This window comes from Pistacia vera, unplaced genomic scaffold, assembly GCF_008641045.1.
Source record: "Pistacia vera cultivar Batoury unplaced genomic scaffold, PisVer_v2 Contig320, whole genome shotgun sequence".
In the NCBI taxonomy this organism is placed as follows: domain Eukaryota; kingdom Viridiplantae; phylum Streptophyta; class Magnoliopsida; order Sapindales; family Anacardiaceae; genus Pistacia; species Pistacia vera.
The window spans coordinates 1,201,827-1,223,035 of NW_022196136.1; the positions used below are offsets into that span (position 1 = coordinate 1,201,827).

Genomic DNA, 21,209 nt, shown 5'->3' on the forward strand with positions numbered 1-21,209 from the left:
GTTCAGACTAGAAGCTTTTTGCTCTAAAGCAATAGCTTGGTTCTTCAAAACCTCATTCTTGCTCATTACGGATCAGTTCAGCCTCCAGGAATATAGCTTCTGTTCGGAGCTGGAAGCTTTCTGTCTGAAGCAAAAGCTTGGTTCTTCAAAGCCTCATTCTTGCTTGCTTCTTGATCAGTTCAGCCTCTAGGAATAGAGCCTTCTGTTGGGAGTGGAAGCTTTTGCTCTGAAACAATAGCTTGGTTCTCAAAGCCTCATTCTCTGCTTGGTCTTCAAAGCCTCATTCTCTGCTTGCTTCCTGATCAGTTCAGCCTCTAGGAATACAGCCTTCTGTTGGGAGGTGGAAGCTTTTTGCTCTGAAAAATAGCTTGGTTCTTCAAAGTCTCATTCTCTGCTTGCTTCTTGATCACTCAGCCTCCAGGGATTCAACTCTAGAGTTATGATCCACCTCAGATGATTCATAACTCTTCAGCTTTGCCTCTGCTTCTGCTAACTTACTAGAACTTAAGGTAACTCAGCGCTCAGATTGGACATTCTGCTCTCTAACATCTTCAAAAATGCATAAGACTACCTTGTCCTGGAAAGGAGAATATGAAATGGAAAGTTGAAAGAGAAGAGAATAAACAGAAGAAAATGGACTAAGTATTAACCCGAACAACGGAAACTTCAGAAGGCACAGATGCCATCAACTCATCTGATAAATCATTTTTCAAACCTTCATTCCTGTAGAGCGGAGCCTTTTAGATAGCTCTAAAGCAGCAGCTGGATTCTCCAAATGTTCTGCAAACCTATCTGTTCCACTTGACGATTAAAATTTTCCCCAAGCCTAGTGAGAGAATGATGACCTCACTGGTGGCCTCCTCAGCTCCCTTCTTTCCAGCAGGAGTTTTTTTCAATTCCTTCAAGGTTCTGAGAGGAATCAAGTAGAAATTTAAATCTTTCGCACGAATAAGACGTTTTAAATCTCATTATAGAAAACTTCAGACCTTGTATATCTTACGATAGAAAACTTCTAGCAACCGGAGTTCTGCATCAGGATGAGACAGCTCCACCTGCTCCAGAAATTTAGATTTAGTGAAAAAGTGAAGCACAAACAGATTCTGCCGAAAAGCAGGAAAAAGGCTCAACATCTTTTAAGAGTAACTTAAGAAATTGATCAGCATACTCACTTCACCCTTCATATCATGATGAAATGCTACTTTAAGAAATTTCAGACTTTCTAATTCTGGCAGAGGAATGTCCAATACTTCATAGTACAATATATCAGAAGTCTGTCCAAGAACATGATGAGAAAAAGCATAATATTACATTTCCATTAAATTTCAACATCCCACATTAACTAGGACCATGAGTACTACCTGGTCGTGTTGAATCAGCATATCCGCCAAATGATCAACGCCACGGTACTTAATAGGTTGAGGTTTGGGTTGCTGAGAGTAGGAGTTATGTGATGTAAGCCTAATTTTGGATGGATCATCCAAATTCAATATCTGAGCTACTCTTTCTACAACAACATCATACGTAAAAAGCTTTGACCTTGACATTCGAAACACAATAGCATCAGATACAATTACTAGGAAATAAACATATACATAAAATAATGCACAATCAAAAAGATAAATCTGCAGTAAAATAACAGAGTTCAAGTTCATCTAATATTAAACCCTTACATCTCTAGACAAAAATCATCTTCCTTCGGCTTTTCAAGAGATCGGAAGTGAACAACCACCTACCACACAAAATCATGAAAAATTTAGCAACGTTAAATGATGAGTTGATGAATACCAGTTAATTATAAAAAAATAAACCCAATGTCTAGGGATGACAAGGAAGATGTTCACTACAAAAAAGCAAAGAGATAAATCACAAATATAGGGAGAATGTAAACCAATAATAAAACAAAATGAATATCAAAGAAAAGTTAGTTTTCTGAATACAAGAGGAACCATGGAGGTGTACCTGTTGATTATGCACATAGTCCAAAAATGAAGGAACATTTGGATAGCGATATTGTTCAGCACTTTCAACTGTATGAGATTTTTGAAAGCAAACAATATCTCCATCTATAAGCTGCAACAGGGACAATGCCGGAGTTAAACATTATCACAGGGAAAGCAAATCACACCATGTTTGTTATGCATAACACTTACCTGGCTAGCTCGAAATGTATTTTTCTTGTCAATGGGTGTGCATATCACAATGGGCTCAAACCTAAGTTCCTGAATATCAAAACATGAGTAAGCTACCATCCTCAAAATAATGCATACAACCATGCAAATTTAAATATGACATGCTAATTCCTTATCAAATAAACCAACGTTCAAATACAACCTCAAGAAAGGACTTAAACCACAAAATCCAGTCACTAGAGATCTTAGCTCTCAGACAATATTAAAAGTCAACCCTTAATTCACCAGTCACTCCAAATAACCAAAGCATGGAGAGATAGACAAGTGGACCTGAGACAAGTTGCATACCAGCAAGTACCCTACACACTTTATGGCAGAGAGCACCTAATTATCATAATTTTATTCTCCCAGGCAAGGATGACATTGGCTTCAAGTCCAAGCATAACTAAACGAAATCATCTCCAAAAAATAAGAAACAATGTAAGTCTCTAAGGGGCCACAAACTATTAGCACACCCAAACTTTAAATTTCATAAAACGGTGTGATTAACTACTACTAACATATATCATTTTAAGAAACACGGAAGTTGCTTTTTTTTTTTTTTTTTTTTAATTTAAGACCATTTTTTCTTGAGAGAATTTTGAGTGCTCGGATCCTTTTTCTTTCCAAATACAGTACTAAATAATTTTGCATTAACTATTGAATAAGTAAAATAGAAAATAAGTGTGAAATACTATAGCAATCCACTCCTTAGTAACAACAATTGAAGAGAAACCTATCCTTTTTGCAGCTTTACTAATAAAGTAATGGACTAAGAAATTCTTAAACTACTCAGCTTGAGTTCGCCACCATTCTCATGAAAGATAAGCAACAGGAAACAAACCTCATAGAGTTCGATTTCTTCATCAGGATCATAGCCAGCCATTTTATTTAGTTTTGCCAAATATTCCATTGGATTAACAGTACTCTTCACAAAAAGCCTTCCAACATAGCTGTTATCATAGAAAAATAATCTCTAAATCAAATGGTGTTATTCCAGAAGAGAAAACAAAAAAAAAAAAAAAATATATATATATATATATATACACTCACAGACACAAATATACAATAGAAAACAACAAAGTACCGTAGCTTTTCTTTCGCAGGGTCATAAAGCTTGAAGAAAAGTAATATATCTTCGTTTGTCTTGTCAGGTGAAGCAATAGGCCGTAAATCCTGAACAGAAAATACAAACGTAAATAACATTTATTTTGATAGGTAAGCAACTCTAAATTAAATATTTTTTAAGGCTGTTTAGCTTCAGGTAATTTTGGTATTATCATAACTGTACAGATAGCTATAGAAATCAGCATATTGACTTTATAGTAGTAGCCTCACTAAGGGATGCTTCTATTCTGCTAGTGGACACTTGCCCACATGTATCCATTACTTTTTTTCAATATAATTTCCATGTTTCTTTAAAAATAATAGAGATAACATTAATAACTTAAAGTATGATGATAGTTCAAGGAAGAAACCAGAAAGCCTAAATAGGAAGGAAAGGATTACCAGTCCACGCTGTACTTCCAAGAACAACTTCAACGCTCCATTATGAACCTTATCTGATATCCACCTCAGCTGCCCAACCTAAAATACCAAGATTAAAAAAAAAAAAAAAAGAAAGGAAACTAGGTAATCATATCTTCACATCCTCAGGCACTAAAACCACTAAAAGAAGTGCCCAATTTATATAGTAAAACCATTTGGAATAATGACCCCCCTACAGCAAAATGGAAGAAGACATTGCCAAAGCTGATGACAATTTGATATAATATTGCAGAAATAAAACATAATGCTGGAGATAAGCAACATCAATTATCTCATAACAAATGCATAGCAAAATTGAAATGTATATTTTCATATAGAAAGCCTAAAAACATAAAAACTATAGATTTGTGACAACTACCACAAAGTGTTGTACCATTAGCAAGAGCAGAAAAGAAATACAGTGGATGGGAATTAGCACATACACTGAAACAAATGATCAAAATCATAATCCTGAATAAATGAAGAACAATGATCAGAACAATTCACTGGTTCTTCCAAGGAAACATATGGATATTAATTCACAAGGAAATTACAAATCATACAGGATTACATATTCGCCTAATATAGACAATTGCAAGCAACATATTAGCAATGGCCCAAAAGACGAATGTTTGTTATAATTATTACATCACAATGAGTCCCTTGAACAAATTTGGCGTTGCCCGAAACTAAACAAACCTGCCACAAAACTCTTGAAACAGTAACTATAGGGTAGTAATAGCAGGCAGAACTACTTACAGTTTGTGTTTCCTCTAAATGTGTCAACGGCCGATTAGGGCGGTATGTATGGTTCTGGCGCTTTGCCCACAGCCAAAACCGCTGAAGTTGCACTGGAATACCAAACTCTTTAGCAACCTCTTGCTGCACACACCATCAATCACATCAAGTCACTGATTCAATACATTGAAAAACCACACTAATGCAACACATAGAGAGTCAGAGAGGCAGAGATGGAGGAGTGTAAATTCACCGAAATAAAAACATCACAATTGCTGGTAGAAACACGTTAGATACTCCAAAAAGATGGTACCTTGAAGAGGTAAAAATGTATCTGCTTTTGAATACAGAAACTCCTGACTTTGTCATGATCCACAAGATCAAAATATATATGCCTTCCAATTTGTTCCACAAGGTCCTCATCTCGTGCAACCTAGAGATATCATATAACTACTAAGAAGATATGCTCAACTAGGTCTCGATTTTAACTATAATCAATAAATTTAGTAGTAACTAAAACAAAGATTGAGAGTACCAACCTTTATAATTCTATAAAGGTGTGCCTCTGCCTTTTCTTTCTTCAACCTCTCCTGGGAAAAATCCATAATGTACGGCAACGTGTTTTGCAGCAGAGACAATGAATTGAAACCTAAAAGAGTAGTTAATTAGATTATACTGAGAGAGAGCAAAGGAGATCACCAGAAGGTGGTCGAAAAATCACGAGACACGAAGAGGTGGAGTCTTTTATTATATTAGTTGGTTTTCATTTGAAAAATGCAGTTGCAACTGGCTGGATATGCTAATGTTACTGGCCAGTAGTAAATATTAATTGACTTGGAGAAGAAAATGGTGGCATGAAAGAAACACACATTGATTAGCCATAATAAGTACACTCAAGTTATGCCTGTTCTCTTATTGCTTCGTAATTTAGATAAATCATGAAATGTTAAAATAATGATCTAATTTTGCTTCGCTCGCAAGCTTGGCTTGAAACTGGAGCCCTGCCAAACACTACAATCTTTGAGAAGTGAGAAACAATGGTCTTTGGTCATGTAGGTGACTGTGAGGAGGCTCAATCCCCAAATCTATGGGAACATATCATATGAACGATCCAGCTAAGCCGTCATGGGTGTCAAGGACTCAACCACAAGCACTATATTTCATTTAAATGGGAATGGAAAATCCATAGCATAGCAGTATAGGTCTTTTAATATTTCTTATGGTCTATTGCTTATCTGATTTAACACATTCCACTGCTAAGATGAAAAGGAATGATCAAAAAAATTCATGTCTTACAAGAAATAAAAACAGAAATCAGAATGAAATTTATGTATGTACCTACGCACAATCTTATTAAAATTTGAAAGGCAAGAAAGTGAAAATCTCAGCCGAGGAAAATGAACAAATAATGTAATCTTAACAATATATGATAACTGTTTCAATTAATAAAACAAACATATATAGAAGAGGGAGTATTTGCATAATTACAATTTCAAGCTGCACATCCAACCTTCAGAATTTCTGTTGTTGCATTACATTCATAGACCAAATATAAAAGCTGAGTGAGTCTAATGGTTGAAGCTACAATAACTCTATTTACTTAAAGTCCCAGCAAACAAATGATTCAACTTACATAGAATTTAAAATGAAATTCTTGAAGAAGATGCTTAAGAATAAAGCATTAATATTCTTAAATTGACCCGAACACAAGCAAATAGATCTATATCTAAGCTAAAGGTAAATATTCTTAAAGACTAAAGCAATTAATTAAATTCCTGGCAAGAAGGAAAGTATATAGTATTCTTAAACCTCCTCTCAACCAAAACATGTATTATAGATCATAAAAGAAAACTTATGCCATATGAATAACTCTTTCAACATTTTGGTATCAATAAATGATAGAAATCTATATATGCTTTCTGTAGGACACAAATGCTGCCTGTATTAAAGTGAATACAAGTAGGAGAAGAATGACAGCAAAAATTGCAGAAATGGCAGTCCATGGGTCTATTGCAATACGCATTCAGATCTTCAACAAGAGAAGAAAACTAGAAATAAAAGAATCAAAAGTAGCCTGTTCCACAAGTTTATGAAAAAAGAGTTGACACTGCTTGACTATCCCCAAGTAGATTTTCAATAATTTCTTGTCAAACAAGCAATTCCACATCCTTGGGAGTGTCAACAAGATAATTCATTAAGATAACATAGTCACACAAGAGATTATCATCACACTGGCTTTGCTCGAACGCCAAGAGGTTTTCTATTACATATGCCATCGGGCTACATATACAGAGTCGTGGAATTTCCAAATATTCCATCACAAAATTTATTAATTTATTTTTAGTTTTTGTAATAAATTTTTAATAAGTATTTATTGAAATTTAGTTATCATTTTAAAAATTAATTTTAACATAAATTTAAATTTGTGATTAAAAAATTAAAAATTAATGAAAAAGAACATTTATTAACACTAAGAATATTAAAAATAATGTATTCCATGATATTTTGGACTCTTTCTTGAGCACAACCATAATCTTTTTTTAATTTTAGTCCTCTCCTTATGTTTGGCTCTTCTTTTGGGAGAACGAGACAGTACTAAAATTTGTCCCACTGCACTCTCCTTGTTTAGTCTCAACCATAATCCTAAATTAATCGTTCTTATTTCTTAAAAATCTTTTTGTATGATGAAATAAAATCAGAAAAAATAATATAAACGTAAAATTGTTTGAAATATTTAAATTAATTTTCTTGGATTTGTGTATATTATTAATCATATATATGTTTATATTGAAAAAATGAAGATTATTATAAACACTTACCTGGGTCATTTACTTTTGTTCTTTGACTTTGGCAGGTTGGTGTTTTCACATCGTCCTTTATTATGACCCAATTTTCCATATATTCCACTAGTGTTGTCAATTTCTTTCCTTCATCTTTGTCATTCTTCTTTGTCCTTCTTCAACCATCTACTACCTTTGTCGATCACCCTTTGTACACTATGAGGTATCGAAGTGTTCCATTTTTCAGCCTCAACTCTTCTATCATCAATCCTTTGCATAGTCATGGTCCCTATCATCTCAAGCATGCTCATAATTGGTAAGGTCCTGGATTCATTGAGCCTAGCATTCCAAGATTCGACATATTGTTAGTCATGTGATCGACCTTCAATTCAGGATGAATGCATGCTTGATCACTGTCTTATTGGGATCTTCCTGAGGTAGTTAAATGCATTGATGTTAATGGTCCTTATCCATGGCTTTGTTGAAGTTCAGCATCTAAGGTAGCGGGCCACCGTAGCCGGAAACCTTCTCGTACCATCTTTAGAAGTCGATGAACCCATCTCTGCAGAATACTATGGGGTCGAGATGTTAGTTCAAAAATAGGATTCCTCCGCTGAATACAAGGAGCCTTCCTATTTCTTACAGTTGAAACAAAATTATCAAATCGTTGTTTTAACATTTAACTCAGATGGACCAGATAGATAAAACACGAGATGGCAAAGTGAAGTGACTAAACCAAGATAGATATATGCATATATAGCTGCATCACACATATAGCATGTGAAGTTACCACTTGACCCAAACATAACTGGTATGTAAGAGTTCGACATTAATATTTAAGTCTAACAAAAACAATTTAGTATTCTCAACTTCTGAGACTTCCTAGGAAACAAGCTTGGGATCTAAACTAAGGAAAGTTTACAAAAAAAAAAAAAAAAAAAGGAGAAACTAAGAGGCATCAAGAAATAAAACAAACAGAGAAGAACAGATGAATTTTGTTCTGCAAAGCAGAAAAGTGTAAACATCCAGGTTTCCCCAAAAGCAAAGGGCCAGAGTACTCACACTCCATCTCTACCCAGAACAAACTTATTTTTCATTAACCCTTGACAAAATTTGAACATTTAATTCCCAAAATAAGTACCAATCTATGCTCTCTCTAGTCAAAACAGAAGGCCTGCTCCTCATAAACAGAATTGAAACAAAAAATCTACTCTTATATGAAAAATATTCCACTCCATACCCACCCAAAAAAAAAAAAAAAAAAAATTGCATTCAACATAGTAATATCTCAATTTTCTAAAATAAAAGTTAATATCCAAAGCTGGGAAGAGCAAAATCTCTAAACAAATTATATCCTAAGAAAGCAAGAACACAAACACCTTAGCCAGAAAGCTAAATTGTAACACTTAAAGCCGGAGATGTTACATGCACTTGCACAACAAATAATAACTCGTAAATGTACAAAACATTGCATTGCTACAAAAATGAAGCACTGAAGAGAGACAGATAAACTAAACTATAATAGTTGATGCAGAACCAAAAGCAAACTCAAAAGGCATCAACTTTAAATTAATAAAACTATTTGTAACCTCAAAGAGCAAGAAGAGACACCAAGATATGAAGAAACAGCAAGAATGAACATAAAGTTAATCAACAAATAGGCATACCAGTTCATATTACAAAACCCAATGAAAAAAAAAAAAAAAAAAAAAAAAAAGAGCCAGAGCAACTGACCTTAATGCTCACAGTCAGCCTTTGTGTGGCTAAAAGTCGAAACTTTCAATGACCCTCTAGTTTCTTCCACTAAAACCCCGCTTTGCTAAAGGAAATGAAGTTTATTTTTGCGTGTTGTGAAAAGACAAAGAATCAAACACAAAGCCAAGGAATTATATAAGGGTTTTATTTTTTTATTTTTTAATGAAAATAGAAGTTATTAAGTATATTTTTTATCTTAAAATAAAAAAAAATAATAATAATAAAAAAGTTGTAAAATTATTAAAAATGTACACTAATTTACCATTTTCCAGTAATTTTTATTATTATTACATCTTTTTAATTTTCCTTACCTTGTACTGTATTACAATATTTTCTCATTTTTTTTTCCCATAACCTTATTGTAAAGATTTTGGAAGCTTATATAAGCAAAGATTACATAAAAAAAAAATTGTAAACCATTGAATGTTATAAACTTTTATTTACCAAAAAAAAAAAAAAAAAGATTAAATATTAATTCAGATTCCATAAATAATGAAATAACATTTATTTTATTTACCATTTTAAACCATCCAAAAAGAGCTTTTAATCCCTAGTAAGAAAACCTTTTAACTATCCAAAAATAGTTTTCATATCAAATACATAGAGGGTGTTTGTCTGAGCTTAACAAAATTAGCTTATAAGTAACAAGTGCTTATAAGCTAATTTTAGCTTATAAGCATTTGAAATTTTAAGTAATTACGTGTTTGGTTAAAGTACTAAGTAGTTGACATGTTTGGTAAAATGTGGCTTATAAGTACATTTTATTATAAAATGACTAAAAATGGTACTACATTAAACAAGTGTATACTATGAAATTTTAAAATTAAACAAAGATAATGTGGTAATATACTTCGTCAAACTAGCTTATAAGCAGAGTGCTTATAAACCCCCCCCAAAAAAAAAGTACCTCCCCCCAACTTTTTTTTTTTCTTCTTATAAACTCAAAAAAGTTATAAACAAACATATCAGCTTAATTTTAGAGTTTATAAACTAGTTTAACCAACTTATAAGCTTAGACAAACACCCTCATAATATAGAGATAATTACTTATAGTTCAAGTACTAGTAATTACATAAAACCTTTTTTTGTTAGACATTAACGAAATTGGCAATTGCTCTTAGTTTTCTCTTTTCGCCATACCAAACTAGAGAAGAAAAAAATGGGTTTTAGATGACATTTCCCTCAAAATAAACATATTATTCAAATTTAGCAAAATAGCTAATTCAAGTGCAAAGGTGTCTTCCACTTCAGGCAGGTAGGACAGAAAAGTATATAATAATTTTTATTATTCATATATTTACTATTTAGTTCACAATCAAATAGATGGTTAAATTCAAAATAAATATTTAAGGGTGTGTTTGTTTTGTTATTTTAGGTAGGATTTTTAAAATAGTATTGTGGAATTGAGTTTAGTTATTATTACGAGAATATGATTTGAATAAACTGTGTTTGATAGAGTATTTTGACCTTGTTATTTGAGTTGAATAAATTGTTGAATATTTGTTTAGTATATTTTTTATAAATGATTTATTAATACAATATTTTGGTGCATTTAGTTAAAATAATTTATTATTATAACCTAAAAACTTATCAATTTACATTTTAATAATATTAAACATTTGATTGGTAATTTTGTAACCACTAAATTAAAAAAAAAAATTCCTATACTAATTTAATTCAACAGTTTAAAAACACCACATTACTACATATATGACAAAGCTACTAATTATCAACTCTTAGAATCGTTTTTACACCTATACTTCATTAACAACTACGACATGGTCATATGTGCTGCCCAAATTTCAGTCGTTATGTTATCATGTTGCCATGTCATCTATAATACCTTGCTGCAATTGACTCGATCCCTCTCAATTTCTGCCATCTTCTGCCCTGTTTTGGTCATCAAAATATACTTGCTCATTACCTGTATTTTCAGTATACCATTGGAAGATAGGGTCCTCCATATTGTACATTTTGATAAAATTATGAAGTACACACAACATGCCATAAGAATCTTGTTGGAGTAGGTGCCCTAGAGCCAATCAATTATTGTAGAATTGACTCTTTGTAATAATGTTTATTAATCAATAAAATGCATTTTATTCTATATCACGTAAATCATTATTATTGCAATATGTATTGATATATGTCTTTAGAATGGTAGAACCGTGACGAGGGTATCAAGTGTTTCAAATCTTGATAGTGAGAACCCTATGAGTACATATGGTGGCCATTCTAGAAACGTCTGTAGCCCCAGTATTATTCGGAAGTAAGGGCACAAATAATACAGTAAGGCTATCATAGTGTTGAATGACCCTGTCGAAAGGCAGTGACTGATCTCACTTGTCAAGGTTGTTTGGTGACAACCTAGTGCAACACATGGGTGCTTGCTGTAGGCTGATACACTGCAGCAAGTTCACTGGACTGACCCACCAGAGGATTTCATATGAATGGTAACCCCAGTGTCTATGGAATAAATCATCTAACGAATGGTGGTGTATGTGATCCTTAGACTTGAGATCACCGGAGCGTCTTGTGCATCGATTGGTACAGTTTGACACTAGCCTAATGCAGTTCTTTTCAGAGTTGTTAATACGGTGGTGATTGGCTGCATCAAGGAGTGTATCAAGACTAGGGTGGATTGACAGAGGATTCATCACTCCCGGGTACGGGAGAAGTTATCTCACGGCGCAATTCAGTATATGACAATGACACTAAAAACTGTGGCCACAGTAGGATTGAGTTGTTGCTCTATTAGGATTATAATACAGGTCATTGGTCCAGAAACTGAATACATAATATCGAGAGTAACCAAAGGTTGACACTATTTATATGCCTTCGTCTCGTTGAGATAACGTATGATGAAATATTGAATTGCACGGTAACCATATCGTTGATAAGTAGCTACTTTGCTGAATCTGAATCTATCAGGTGGCCATGATGCCTTGCTAGGGGCCAATCTTGGTCTGTGTATTGGTGAGACGATTAATTGGTGCTATACACTGCTGATATGATGAGGAGCCTATAGGTCACACACATAGAAAATAATTTAAGATCCAAGAAGAAAGAAGGGCGTTTTCGTCTTTTAAGGCGAAAAGATATTTTGGTAATTTCATAGTGCAATTAAATTTGCTGAGGTCGCAGCCTTTATTTAATTTGTTAGAAAAATTAAATAAGTGAAATTACGTTTAAATGTGTGTTCGCACATATTTAAATATATTATCATTATTGTTAAATATTAATATATATTAATTGATTTTAATTGAGATAATGATGGAAAATAAAATAAAAATATCAAATTGGGAGTGTTTGGCAACATGGGGCGTTTGGGTTGGAGCCCAAGCCTATTCCATATGGGATTAGGGCAACTTGATTAACTATAAAAGGAAAAGTGTGTGTGTTGATTCTTTTTTGAGGATTTGATTTCTTTTTAAAGTAAAACACACACAGCAGCCCCTATCAATACACTCACACGGCAGAAACACTTTAGGCTCAAAAATCAATTCAATTGATTTCCTTTCTTCTTAATCTTGAAGCCAAAGAGGATCTAGCAAATCCCTCTTTGGTTCTTTTGAGATTGTCATCGTGTGGACTACGTGGGTTCGATTCTACACTTGGATCGATAGCAAAACATTCGTTGACAAATTTGGAGGAGCCTCCAATGTGCGTTTGTTTTCTTTAAACTCGGATTTTTTTTCTGTAGATTTTATTTTAATATGAATTGTAAAATTATACCCTTGATCTTGGCTCATGTAAACGATCTCTACATTATATTTGTTTTGTTTCCGCTGCATATATGAGACCGTTTACTAACAGTGGTATCAGAGCCTAAGGTACCAAATTTTACAATTTTTATTTGGATGGTTGATAACATGTATTTGATGATATAATGTTGCCTTATAAAATCTGCCTTAAAATCATGTTTTAATATATTTATGAATCGATTAATTTTTAATTTGTTGATGATCTGCATGTTTGGTATAGTGGTTAATGAATTTTTGATGAGATCAATGTGTTTGATTGATTGCAAAATCTGTTTAAAGTGTATATGGGTACTGTATGAATAGATTCGGAGCTACAGATCTATGTACGCTCGCCGCAGCGATATAATTAATCATCGTAACGAGCGTTGTTCACACTCAAGCTGGTGACGAAACCAGCGCTCGTCGCGGCGATATAAAGCATCGTTGTGGTGATCGTCTTATGGACAAGTGTTGTATAAAACCAATGCTCGCCGTAGCGATATAAAGTATCGCCGCGGTGATCGTCTTATGGACGAGCGTTGTATGAAAACAGCGCTCACCGCGGCGATATAACCCATCGCCGAGACGATTGTTCTTAGGACGGGCGTTGTACCAAATCACCGCGGTGAAGGTACGTTAAGCGTGAACTTCAAGTAATCAATGCACGCTGCGGTGATCTAACTCATCGCTGCAACGAGCGCACTTCCGAGTGTGTAGGGGCTAAAATGCAAAATTTCAAAACTTTTGGATCAAACTATAGATCTGTAAATTGTCAAGGGGTAAATGGTAATTAATCTATAAATTTCCTAAATTTATTGTTTTTGAAATATATGCTTTGTACTTGTTTGTATATTGCATGGTGCCCGGTACATGAGCCTTAGACCTAAGGGTGAATGTTTTAAAATATTCTTGGGTATGTATGGTTGTATAATTTGTTAAATAGGGTCCGCGTGTCCTGCCTCTCTCCTTTTTCTTGATGTACATTCTCTTCTCATCTAACTCCCCTCGAATGTAAATCGAGGTTTCTAAATTTATTGATGTAAAGAATTTTGTATTATTATTCTTTTGTAAATTTAAAAGTTTTGTAATGTACTTGAAGATGGAGCAAAGGACGAGACAACCATACTTGAAAACTCAAGATGTTTATTACAGGACCCCTAGGTGACCTACCGATTCCTCTAGGCTCGAGGAAATTGGTTTTAGTTGGGCCATGTAACGGCACATTTTAATATTTTGTTTAGAATGTATGATAAGGTTGAATGTTCAATAAGATGCCAAACAATGTCATTCTAACAAAGATAATAATCTGGTGAGACATTAAATAACAAAACCCTCAATTAAAGTATATTAAGTCAAGAAAGCTTTCCATCACCATGGTTTTAATCAAACCACTGGTCGTCGAAACCTTGTTCGCCAAAGTGAAGGATACACTTCTACCAGTAGGAGGTTAAAATGCATTGGAGTTTTTCTTAATGGTGATGGGTCGACTTAAAATGACGGTTTTGCTTGTTCGCCAAAGCGAAGGTTGATAAATGTGCGTCATAGGCATAGTACAGTAGTACACATATACTGTGTACGTGGTGACATATAGTGTCCACTCTACTGATACTGAGAATCACACTTGAGGACGATGGTATGTAGTGACCATTGGATTGTGTGATTGGCTTGTTGGCTTTCTCACATTTGAGGTTGATAATGGGAGTTATCAACTGGTGTGGATTAAGTTTGTTGGCCTACCTAATCAACTCATTTTGGCTTGTTCGCCAAAGCGAAGGTTTGAAATGGGTAGGATGGGATCATGGTCCACTAGGAAAGTAAACGGGCTTTTCTGAGTTAATGGTGAGGGCTATTAACTTGAGTAAAATAGTGGGAACTTCGTTTAATAAAAGACCATATTAAACAATAATAATGAACATGGTAATAACGGTTACTTTTCCTGCACTTGTAGATTCACTTAAATTTGAGCAAAATGATCCCAACATCACTGCGACAAATCATCGAACTGGGAGAGAAATGGAATGGAGAAAATTTTGTTGACTGCTATAGAAGTATAAATAATATACTTCAGTCAAGCGATAGATTATACACCATTGAGCAAGCTCTATCACAAGAGCCTGCTGATAGTTCTATCCATGAGACTGGGTATGTATATGTGAAGCATACACATGATGCAAAAGTAGAAATGACTAGATATATTGTGCTTGCATCAATGGCACCATTACTGTGACAGCAGTGCCAGAAAATGGATTTAGCTTCTATTCTTCATTTTCTTCGAAGAAATGAGAAGCATATAGTGTCTCGGTCGTTATTCAGATGTAGGATGGAAGAGGGTACCAAAATTGGTGATCATATACTCAAGTGGATCGATTATATGAACAAGCTTGAGATTTTGGGATGTGAACTTAAAGAAGGTTTAGCAATAAACCTAATATTATAGTCATTATCAGATTCTTATTCTCAATTTGTCTATGACTTCATTGAGGAAGATAAGAAGAATACCCTTTCCGAGCTTCTGAATTTGTTAAAGGCTATTGAGTTAGGCATGAAAATGTCAGAAAAATTGACTTTGGTTAAAGCTAACTCAAGTGAAAAAGGAAAGGGCTCAGAAGTCATTGGAAAGAACTGTTGTAGAAAGGAAATGCGTTTGTCGGGAATCCCAGCCATTGGAGGAAACATTGCAAGGCCTTCCTAGCAAAACAGAAGAAGAATGTCACTTCTTCGTCAGGTACATTCTTGAGATTAACTTCTCTCGTAAACATCTGGTTGACACAAGATGTGGTTCTCACATTTGATTGATGTGCAGGAACTACGGCAGAGTTGATTGCTCGCCGAGGGAGAGGTGGACCTACTAGTTGGAAATAAAGCACGTGCTACTGCATTTGCTATAGGATCTTATCGTCTGATTTAGCCGATGGACTTGTTTCTTGGAACTTGTGGATTATTTTTCAGTTTCTAGAAATTATATTTCTGTGTCCACATAGGACAAATGAGAATATTAGTTTACTAATGGATTATTGTCCTTAAGTATAAATAATATTCTTTATGGAACTGTTTCATAATAATATGTTCTTAAGAAAGACAACAAGGGATAATCTCAAAAATGACAACTATGCCAACTTTGGCAAGTTGAGCTAAACATACCTAAAAGGATGTGGGATAGTATCATAACTCACCCCTTCTTATACACCCCAACACAATGGAGTGTCAGAAAAGAGGAATAAGACCTTACTTGATGTGGTTAGGTCCATGGTGGGTTTTAGTGATTTACCTGTATCATTCTGGGGTTATGCCCTAGAGACTGTAACTCACGTTTTGAACCGTGTGCTGTCAAAGTCTGTAGATAAGACTCCATATGAGCTATGGAATGGGAGGAAGCCTAACTTGTCTTATCTAAGGACTTGGGGTTGCGAAGCTTATGTTAAGAAATTGACTTCGAACAAGCTAGGCCCAAAATCCTGTAAATGTATATTTGTAGGGTATCCAAATGAGACCAAAGGATACTATTTCTACCACCCAAAACAGTGCAAAATTTTTGTTGCTCGATCTGGTGTCTTCCTAGAAAAGGAATATTTTCTAAGAAGTACTAGTGGGAGAAAAGTAGAACTTGATGAAGTTCTAGAACCACAAGATATACTAGATGAAGGACGGGATGATGTGCCGCAGGAAGTGGTTGAGCATCATGAGGAGGTTACTCCACAATTTGTGGATCAAAGTGAACCACCTCAAGTAGCACAAGAGCTACATAGATCTAGGAGAGTACGCCATAAGCCCGAGAGATACGGTTATCTCATGACTCAACATGGTGACGTACTAGTCTACCAAGACGATGAACCCAGAACCTACGAAGACACTATATCGGATCCAGATTCTGTTAAATGGCTTGAAGCCATGAAATCTGAGATGGACTCCATATATCAGAACCAAGTATGGTCTTTGGTGGAACCACCTGAAGGGGTAAAACCCATAGGGTGTAAATAGGTCTTTGAGAAGAAGACTGACATGGATGGCATCGTGCATACTTATAAAGCACGACTGGTTGCCAAAGGTTTCAAACAAATTCATGGCATTGACTATGAAGAAACCTTTTCGCCAGTTGCCATGATTAAATCCATCCAGATTATGCTTGCAATTGCTGCATATCATGACTATGAGATTTGGCAAATAGATGTCAAAACTGCTTTCTTGAATGGAAACCTTGAGGAGGATGTGTATATGACACAACCTGATGGTTTCATTCTTGATAGTTAAGCTAATAAGGTATGCAAGTTGTAGAGATCCATTTATGGACTCAAGCAAGCTTTAAGGAGCTGGAACATTCATTTTAATGAAGCCATAAAAGAATTCAGTTTTATCAAGAACGAAGATGAGCCCTGTGTTTACAAGAAAGTGAGTGGGAGCGCAGTAGTATTCCTAGTGTTGTATGTCGATGACATACTTCTGATCGGGAATGATATACCAAACTTGCAGTCGGTAAAGACTTGGTTATCCAAGTGCTTCTCCATGAAGGACTTAGGGGAAGCAACCTACATCCTTGGAATAAAAATCTATCATGATAGATCGTGTAGGTTGCTCAAACTAAGTCAGAGTACATAGACAAGGTACTAAACACATTCAATAAAGAAAAATCGAAGAAGGGATTTCTTCTGATGGCATATGGTGTCTATCTCTATAAGGATATGTGTCTTTAACCACACGATGAGAAAGATAGAATGAAGAGGATCCCACATGCTTCAGCAAGTGGATCCATCTTGTATGATAAGATTGATATCTAATGTGCATCCAGCACTTGTAGTGGATATCAATCAGGCTCAAGTGAGCAATATGTTATGTACTTAGATTGATGTCTTATGTGCGTTCAGCACTAGTAGAAGATATCAACTAAATCCAAGTAAATGACACTGGGTGAGTAACAATGGACATTCTTAAGTACTTGAAAAGGGCTTAAGAATATATATTCTTGGATTATGGAGGAAAGATGAGCTCACTGTAAGAGAATACAGTGACGCTATTTCCAAATGAGAAAAGGATGATTATAGTTTGCAATTTGGGATTACACAATTTTGTCTCAATGTAACTGCAGTGAGCTGGAAGAGCTTGAATCAGTGTATTGTAGCGAATTCTACAATTGATGTTAAGTGTATCACATTATTTAATGCAGCCGTGTAGGTGGTTTGGATCAAGAAGTTCATTACTGAACTTGATGTGATTTCAAGCATTGCTAATCCAGTATAGTTGTACTGCGACAACAATGGAGCCATTGTTGTGGCTGAGGAATCACGGTCTCACCAGTAATCCAAACACTTACTTGGTTGATTCAATCTGGTCTGAAGGATCGATAAGAAAGGGAATGTGCAGATTTGCAGAACACCTACTAACCCACTATTAATGTTTCTGTTGTAGCAGAAGCATGATGGGCACTTGGGTCATTCAATGTTGAGTGCATGAATGACTAGCTATAGTGCAGACACTTGGGTCATTCAGAGTTGAGTGCATGAATGATTGGCTATAGTGCAAGTGGGAGATTGTTAGAGTAGGTGCCCTAGAGCCAATCAATTATTGTAGAATTGACTCTTTATAATAATGTTCATTAATCAATGAAAGACATTTTATTCTATATCGCGTAAATCATTATTATTGCAATATATATTGATATATGTCCTTAGAAAGGTAGAACCGTGACGAGGGTATCAAGTGTTTCAAATCTTGATAGTGAGAACCCTATGAGCACATATGGTGGTCATTCTAGAAACGTCCGTAGCCCTAGTATCATTCTAAAGTAAGGGCACAGATAATACGGTAAGGCTATCATGGTGTTGAACGACCCTATCGAAAGGCAGTGACTGATCTCACTTGTCAAGGTTGTTTGGTGACAACCTGGTGCAACACATGGGTGCTTGCTGTAGGCGGATACACAGTAGCAAGTTCACTGGACTGACCCACCAGAGGATTTCATATGGATGGTAACCCTAGTGTCTATGGAATAAATTCTCTAACGAATAGTGGTGTATGTGATCCTTAGACTTGAGATCACTAGAGCGTCTTGTGCATCGATTGGTGCAGTTTGACACTAGCCTAACGCAGTTCTTTTCAGAGTTTTCAATACGATGGTGATTGGCTGCATCAAGGAGTGTATCAAGACTAGGGTGGATTGATAGAGGATTCATCACTCCCGGGTACGGGAAAAGTTATCTCACGGCGCAATTCAGTATATGACAATGACACTAAAAACTGTGGCCACAGTGGGATTGAGTTGTTGCTCTATTAGGATTATAATACAGGTCATTGGTCCAGAAACTGATTACATAATATCGAGAGTAACCGAAGGTTGACACTATTTATATGCCTTCGTCTCATTGAGATAACGTATGATGAAATGATCGAATTGCACGGTAACCATATCATTGACAGGTAGCTACTTTCTTGAATCTGAATCTATCAGGTGGCCATGATGCCTTGCTAGGGGCCAATCTTGGTCTGTGTATTGGTGATACAATTAATTGGTGCTATACACTGCCGATATGATGAGAAGCCTATGGGTCACACACATAGAAAATAATTTAAGATCCAAGAAGAAAGAAGGGCGTTTTCGTCTTTTAAGGTGAAAAGATATTTTGGTAATTTCATAGTGCAATTAAATTTGCTGAGGTCGTAGCCTTTATTTAATTTGTTAGAAAAATTAAATAAGTGAAATTACGTGTAAATGTATGTTCGCACATATTTAAATATATTATCATTATTGTTAAATGTTAATATATATTTAAATATATGTTAATTGATTTTAATTGAGACAATGATGGAAAATAAAATAAAAATATCAAATTGGGAGTGTTTGGCAACATGGGGCGTTTGGGTTGGAGCCCAAGCCTATTCCATATGGGATTAGAGCAACTTGATTAAATATAAAAGGAAAAGTGTGTGTTAATTGTTTCTAATGAATTGATTTCTTTTGAAATTAAAACACACACAGCAGCCCCTCTCAATACACTCCCACGGCAGAAACACTTTAAGCTCAAAAATCAATTCAATTGATTTCCTTTCTTCTTAATCTTGAAGCCAAAGAGGATCTAGCAAATCCCTCTTTGGTACTTTTGAGACTGTCTTCGTGTGGACTACGTGGGTTCGATTCTACACTTGGATTGGTAGCAAAACATTCGTTGACAAATTTGGAGGAGCCTCCAATGTGCGTTTGTTTTTCTTTAAACTCAGATTTATTTTTCTGCAGATTTTATTTTAATATGAATTGTAAAATTATACCCTTGATCTTGGCTCATGTAAACGATCTCTACATTATATTTGTTTTGTTTCCACTACGTATATGGGACCGTTTACTAACAAATCTTCCCTTATTTGTCCAACGGGTAATTGTTCATTCCATTGAGAATACGAACCTTTTTTTTAAGACACCAAAGGTTCTCTCGACAACATTGCGAAGTGATGCATGTCTGTAGTTAAACAACATTTGTGGCCCCTCCGGTTATGGCGGTGATCATGAATATGGTAAGCCACTTGCCTATGAGGGGCGAGGAACCCCTTTTATTTGGATAACCCGCATCAATCAAATAGTATTTTCCTATAATAAAATCACACATGTTATTTGAATTCCAGGGCCTAAAAAATAGAACCAATACGCTATAATATGTAAAGAAGATACTTATACCTGGTGGAGGATATGGGAATCTAGAATTAGGATCATCAATAACTGAATTTAACACTCTTGAATCATGCACAGATCCTTCCGACCCAGTGACGACATAAGTGAACATCATCTTAAAGTTGCATACAGCCATTACATTCTATGACAACGTTCCTTTGCGATTCTGGTACCTATCGCCAAACTCCTGTGGAACCGAAGCATAAACATGTGTGCCATCAATGACTCCAATATAGCCCTATCATCAAAATTGAATTTTAGTAATATTAACTGACTATCAATATTAATAACACAATGAACTTAACTACCCACTAATATAAAACATAATGAAGAAGTGCCTTAAAGAAAGGGTGATATTTTCAATTGGTCGATATTTCCAGTAGAACATCATTGAAGTCTGGTGGCCTGATAAACTCTGTCTTCAACTCACATATCACCTCGCAAACCTCGCCAACATATCTAGAGATCGTCTCACCCAATTATTAGAAATCCTCCATCATCATTCTAATTGTCTCGTTTTTACCTGCGATTGTCAAAAATGTCATGACTTATTCTTCAATACTCATCCTCCTAGTTGCTCGTAATTTCCCTTGTTGTGCCAAAATGTAACAAAAGTTTGTAAAATAGTCTTTGTCCATGCGGCACTTGTCAAAGATTCTGTCATCATGACCATTTAGTACTTGCAACATGCAATCATGACCAGTTAATACGAATGTATGCAGTAAGGGCACCTATCTGTTTCCAACGCAATAACAGTGCACAATGCAACTGTTATATGTGTCAGTATTTCTTCTTCGTCATCTACAGTGCTTCATTTTCTTCCTGTACGCCTAGACGATGCCATTTA

At 35.2% G+C, this 21,209-nt stretch overlaps 1 protein-coding gene across 1 annotated transcript; it reads right to left on the bottom strand.

Moving 5' to 3' along the window:
• Positions 1–861: 861 nt before the first annotated feature.
• On the bottom strand, positions 862–20,498 carry LOC116137062 (ubiquitin carboxyl-terminal hydrolase 13-like). Its single transcript, XM_031422751.1, has 14 exons — positions 20,369–20,498; positions 4,973–5,082; positions 4,747–4,866; positions 4,455–4,577; positions 3,678–3,755; positions 3,256–3,344; positions 3,013–3,121; positions 2,151–2,219; positions 1,960–2,070; positions 1,671–1,729; positions 1,359–1,536; positions 1,170–1,271; positions 987–1,052; positions 862–909 (listed from the first exon to the last, which is right to left on the bottom strand). The coding sequence occupies exons 1-14, from the start codon at positions 20,496–20,498 to the stop codon at positions 862–864; spliced, it is 1,392 nt and encodes a 463-aa protein (XP_031278611.1).
• Positions 20,499–21,209: the final 711 nt, after the last annotated feature.

Bases quoted from the DNA above. Each gene is read 5' to 3' on its own strand.
- LOC116137062 (XM_031422751.1), bottom strand. From the start codon at position 20,498: ATGGCTGTATGCAACTTTAAGATGATGTTCACTTATGTCGTCACTGGG. The intron at 5,083-20,368 runs GTATAAGTATCT...CTACTCTTTTAG, and splicing joins ATTCCCATATCCTCCACCAG to GTTTCAATTCATTGTCTCTG. The intron at 2,071-2,150 runs GTAAGTGTTATG...TCCCTGTTGCAG, and splicing joins ATACATTTCGAGCTAGCCAG to CTTATAGATGGAGATATTGT.